General features: G+C 45.9%; 2 protein-coding genes across 2 annotated transcripts in view; one reads left to right on the forward strand and one right to left on the reverse strand.

Moving 5' to 3' along the window:
* rplp0 (ribosomal protein, large, P0) overlaps positions 1 to 5000 on the reverse strand; it is a 230359-nt gene that overhangs the window by 185116 nt on the left and 40243 nt on the right. The gene's annotated exons all lie outside the window — the stretch shown is intronic.
* Positions 1 to 5000, forward strand: part of cast (calpastatin) — a 78636-nt gene that overhangs the window by 58674 nt on the left and 14962 nt on the right. The window contains exons 22-25 of the mRNA XM_055161009.1: positions 180 to 653; positions 735 to 842; positions 1123 to 1227; positions 1768 to 1881. Coding sequence (XP_055016984.1) covers positions 180 to 653; positions 735 to 842; positions 1123 to 1227; positions 1768 to 1881 — 801 coding nt within the window. The remainder of the gene's footprint in view (positions 1 to 179; positions 654 to 734; positions 843 to 1122; positions 1228 to 1767; positions 1882 to 5000) is intronic.

Below are 5000 nucleotides of genomic sequence, written 5' to 3' on the forward strand. Positions count from 1 at the left end.
TCGTGTCGTCGTGGTTTCGTGTCGTCGTCGTGGTTTCGTTCGTTTTGTCGTCGTTTCGTGTCGTCGTGGTCGTCGTCGTCGTTTTCGTTCGTGTCGTCGTGTCGTGTGGTTCGTGGTTTGTGTCGTCGTGGTTTCGTGTTGTTTCGTGGTTTCGTGTCGTGTGTCGTCGTGTTTCGTAGTCGTCGTGTTTCGTGTCGTGTCGTGGTTTCGTGGTTTCGTGTCGTGTCGTTCGTGGTGTTCGTGGTCGTCGGTGGTTTTCGTGTCGTCGTGGTTTCGTGTCGTCGTGGTTTCGTGGTTTCGTGGTTTCGTGTCGTGGTTTCGTGTCGTCGTGTTGTCGTGGTTTCGTGTCGTCGTGGTCGTGGTTTCGTGTCGTCGTGGTTTCGTGTCGTCGTGGTTTCGTGTCGTCGTGGTTTCGTGTGTTTCGTGTTCGTTTCGTGGTTTTCGTGGTTTTCGTGGTCGTTCGTGGTTTCGTGTCGTCGTGTTTTCGTGGTTTTGTGTCGTCGTGGTTTCGTGTCGTTCGTGGTTTCGTGTCGTGTCGTGTGGTTCGTGTCGTTCGTCGTCGTTTCGTCGTCGTGTCGTGGTTTTCGTGTCGTCGTGGTTTCGTGTCGTCGTGTTTCGTGTTCGTCGTCGTCGTGGTTTCGTGTCTCGTCGTGGTTCCGTGTCGACCTGAGTCCTGCTCGAGTCCCGGGGGGTTTGAGACTCGCAGGTTAAACCTGAACTCTTCTGTTTTGTAGAAGGTCCAGTCGTCTGCTGCTCCTCCACTCAAGAAATCTGAAACCAAACCCACCAAAGCAGAAGCAAAACCTAAAGACGTCACAGACTCCAGACCTGCTCTGGAGAAGGTGAGAGTCTCCTGCCTGCTCCTGCCTGCTCCTGCCTGCTCCTGCCTGCTCCTGTCTGCTCCTGCCTGCTCCTGCTCTGTCCTGCCTGCTCCTGCTCCTCTGCTCCCTGCTCCTGTCTGCTCTGCTCCTGTCTGCTCCTGCCTGCTCCTGTGCCTGCTCCTCCTGCTCTGTCTGCTGCCTGCTCCTGCCTGCTGCCTGCTCCTGTCTGCTCCTGCTCCTGCTCCCTGCTCCTGTCTGCTCCTGTCTGCTCCTGTCTGACCTGTCTCTCTCTCTCCTCCAGGGCGGGTCCATGTCCTTGGATGCTCTCAGCGCTCTTGAAGACCTCCTTCCTTCAGCAGAACCTCCCAAACCTGAGGCTCCTCCCAGACCAGACCAGCTCGTGAAGGTCAGGAGACTTTTGTTTTTTGTTTGTTCTTTGTTTGTTCTTCGTTTGTTCTTTGTTTGTTCTTCGTTTGTTCTTCGTTTGTTCTTCTAGTGGGGACAGTGGAGCTGGACTCACTGGAGGTGGAGGGGAACGGTTCTCTCAAGAGCTTCAGAGCTTTGGAGATGAGTTGGAGATGTTTTTTGTAGTGAGGGAGGAGCTAGGGGGGAGATGGACATTCAGACACAACCTCCTCGTTCTCCTGATGTTCTCCTGATGTTCTTCTGATATGTTCCTGATGTTCTCCTGATGTTCTCTTGATGTTCTCCTGATGTTCTCCTGATGTTCCTGATGTTCTCCTGATGTTCTCCTGATATGTTCCTGATGTGTTCCTGATGTTTTCCTGATATGTTCCTGATGTGTTTCCTGATGTTTCCCTTCCTGATGTTCTCCCTGATGTTATGTTCCTGATGTTCCTGTGTTCCTGATGTGTTCCTGATGTGTTCCTGATGTTCCGATGTTCTCCTGACATTCTCCTGATCTGATGTTCTCCGTGTGTTGCAGGAGGCCACAGTGGAGGAGGAGGAGGGGGTGAGAGTTGGAGAGCGAGAGGACACCCTCCCTCCAGATTACAGACCGAGACCAGAGGACAAAAACCTGCCCCCTCCCCCACCCGAGGTACGACTCCGATCTGACCCCAGACCAGAAGGTTTCGGGTTCAGGTCCTCCTCTCCACACTTTTTCACGTTTTCAGGTCGACAGAATCGTGAAGGTGTCGGTTCCTGCACCGAATCTCGAACCGGCGAAAAATCCGAGCGTTCAGGAACCAAGTAAACGTGTCTTTGTGAGGTGGTGAGGACTCGGTGGACCTGAGCAGGTTCCTCGAGTCACACGAGAAATAAACAAGAAAATGAGTGTGAGGAACACGGAGGGAGAAACAAGAGACAGAAGATCGAGCCGTGGTCAGAGGACGAGAAGAAATATTTACTGTATCCAGGTGAGGTTTCATCTTTGGATTGAACGTCGCTGCCACCGAATCCACAGTAGAATGTTCCTCCACTGCAGATGTTCCTCCAAAAACAGATGTTCCTTTGCACAGATGCACATGTTCCTCACAGATGTTCCTCCACACAGATGTTCCTCCACACAGATGTTCCTCACTGCATGTTCCTCCAAAACAGATGTTTCCTCCAAAACAGACACAGCAGATGTTCCTTCCAGCAGATGTTCCTCACACAGATGTTCCTCCACACAGCAACAACAGATGTTCCTCCACAGATGTTCCTCCACACAGATGCACAGAAACAGATGTTCACCACAGCAGATGTTCCTCCCATCCACACAGATGATTTTCCTCCTTCACGCAAGACAAGCAGATGTTCCTCCACACAGATGTTCCTCCAAAACAGATGTTCCTCCACAGCAGATGTTCCTCCACACAGATGTTCGTCACAAAACAGATGTTCCTCACAACAAGATGTTCCTCCACACAGATGTTTGCCACACAGATGCACAGATGTTCCTCCAGATGTTCCTCACACAGATGTCCTCCAAAACAGATGTTGTTCACTGCAGATGTTCCTCCACACAGATGTTTCTCCGCAGCAGATGTTCCTCCACACAGTTCCTCCAGCAGATGTTCCTCACAGATGTTCCTCCACTGCAGATGTCCACACAGCAGATGTTCCTCCAAAACAGATGTTCCTCCGCAGCAGAGCAGAGCAGATGTTCCTCCACACAGATGTTCCTCCACAGCAGATGTTCCTCCACACAGATGTTCCTCCACACAGATGTTCCTCCACACAGATGTTCCTCCACAGCAGATGTTCCTCCTGTTTCTTTCGTTGGGTTTTGTTTTTATTCGGTGGTAAATCTGTCCATGATCTTCACGTTTCACTTGAACGTTTGAACGAACGCGTCTCGTTCTCCGTAAGAACTTTGGTTCCCCGAGGAACTGGAGCAGGAACCGACACCGACCTGAAAACATCTCCTGCCACAGCAGATGTTGTGTCTTTAACAGCACAACTTTTATTTATTTTTTAACATTTGGTTTGAAAAGTCTGAAAAACATTTATTAATATAAACCCTCTGTTCTTCTTCTGTTCTTCTGTTGTTCTTCTGTTCTTCTTCTGTTCTTCTGTTCTTCTTCTGTTCTTCTTCTGTTCTTCTGTTCTTCTGTTCTTCTTCTGTTCTTCTGTTCTTCTTCTGTCTTCTGTTCTGTTACCTCTGTTCTTCTTCTGTTCTTCTGTTCTTCTGTTCTTCTGCTTCTGTTCTTCTTCTTCTTCTGTTCTTCTTCTGTTCTGTTCTTCTGTTCTTCTTCTGTTCTTCTGTTCTTCTGTTCTTCTGTTCTTCTGTTCTTCTGTTCTTTCTGTTCTTCTTCTGTTCTTCTGTTCTTCTTCTGTTCTTCTTCTGTTCTTCTTCTTCTGTTCTTCTGTTCTTCTTCTGTTCTTCTTCTTCTGTTTCTTCTTCTGTTCTTCTGTTCTTCTTCTTCTTCTGTTCTTCTTCTGTTCTTTCTTCTTCTTCTGTTCTTCTGTTCTTCTTCTGTTCTTCTGTTCTTCTTCTGTTCTTCTCTTCTTCTGTTCTTCTTCTTCTGTTCTTCTTCTGTTCTTCTGTTCTTCTGTTCTTCTTCTTCTTCTTCTGTTCTTCTGTCTTCTTCTTCTTCTGTTCTTCTTCTGTTCTTCTGTTCTTCTTCTGTTCTTCTGTTCTTCTTCTGTTCTTCTGTTCTTCTTCTGTTCTTCTTCTGTTCTTCTGTTCTTCTTCTGTTTTCTGTTCTTCTGTTCTTCTTCTGTTCTTCTGTTCTTCTTCTGTTCTTCTTCTGTTCTTCTTCTCTTCTGTTCTTCTTCTGTTTCTTCTTCTGTTCTTCTGTTCTTCTTCTTCTTCTGTTCTTCTTCTGTTCTTTCTTCTTCTGTTCTTCTCTTCTTCTTCTGTTTCTGTCTTCTTCTGTTCTTCTGTTCTTCTTCTGTTCTTCTTCTGTTCTTCTGTTCTTCTTCTGTTCTTCTTCTGTTCTTCTGTTCTTCTGTTCTTCTGTTCTTCTGTTCTTCTGTCTTCTGTTCTTCTGTTCTTCTTCTGTTCTTCTGTTCTCTTTTCTGTCTTCTTCTGTTCTTCTGTTCTTCTCTTCTTTCTTCTTCTTCTTCTTCTGTTCTTCTGTTCTTTCTGTTCTGTTCTTCTGTTCTTCTTCTTCTGTTTCTTCTGTTCTGTTCTTCTTCTGTTCTTCTGTTCTTCTTCTTCTGTTCTTCTGTTCTTCTTCTTCTTCTGTTCTTCTTCTGTTCTTTCTGTTCTTCTTTCTGTTCTTCTTCTGTCTTCTTCTTCTTCTTCTGTTCTTCTTCTGTTCTTCTGTTTCTTCTTCTTCTGTTCTTTCTTCTGTTCTTCTGTTCTTCTTCTGTTCCTCTGTTCTTCTTCTGTTCTTCTTCTGTTCTTCTTCTGTTCTTCTTCTGTTCTTCTTCTGTTCTTCTGTTCTTCTGTTCTTCTGTTCTTTCTGTTCTTCTTCTGTTCTTCTTTCTTCTTCTTCTTCTTCTGTTCTTCTGTTCTTCTTCTGTTCTTCTTCTGTTCTTCTTCTGTTCTTCTTCTGTTCTTCTGTTCTTCTTCTGTTCTTCTGTTCTTCTTCATTCTTCTTCTGTTCTTCTGTTCTTCTGTTCTTCTTCTGTTCTTCTGTTCTTCTGTTCTTTCTTCTGTTCTTCTTCTGTTCTTCTGTGTTCTTCTGTTCTTCTGTTTCTTCTCTTCTTCTGTTCTTCTTCTTCTGTTCTCTTCTGTTCTGTTCTTCTGTTCTTCTGTTTTTCTTCTTTCTTCTTCCTCTGTTC

The sequence above is a fragment of the Boleophthalmus pectinirostris genome, unplaced genomic scaffold (assembly GCF_026225935.1).
Source record: "Boleophthalmus pectinirostris isolate CB_2022bp ecotype Guang Dong unplaced genomic scaffold, ASM2622593v1 HiC_scaffold_3, whole genome shotgun sequence".
NCBI classification, from domain to species: Eukaryota; Metazoa; Chordata; class Actinopteri; order Gobiiformes; family Gobiidae; genus Boleophthalmus; species Boleophthalmus pectinirostris.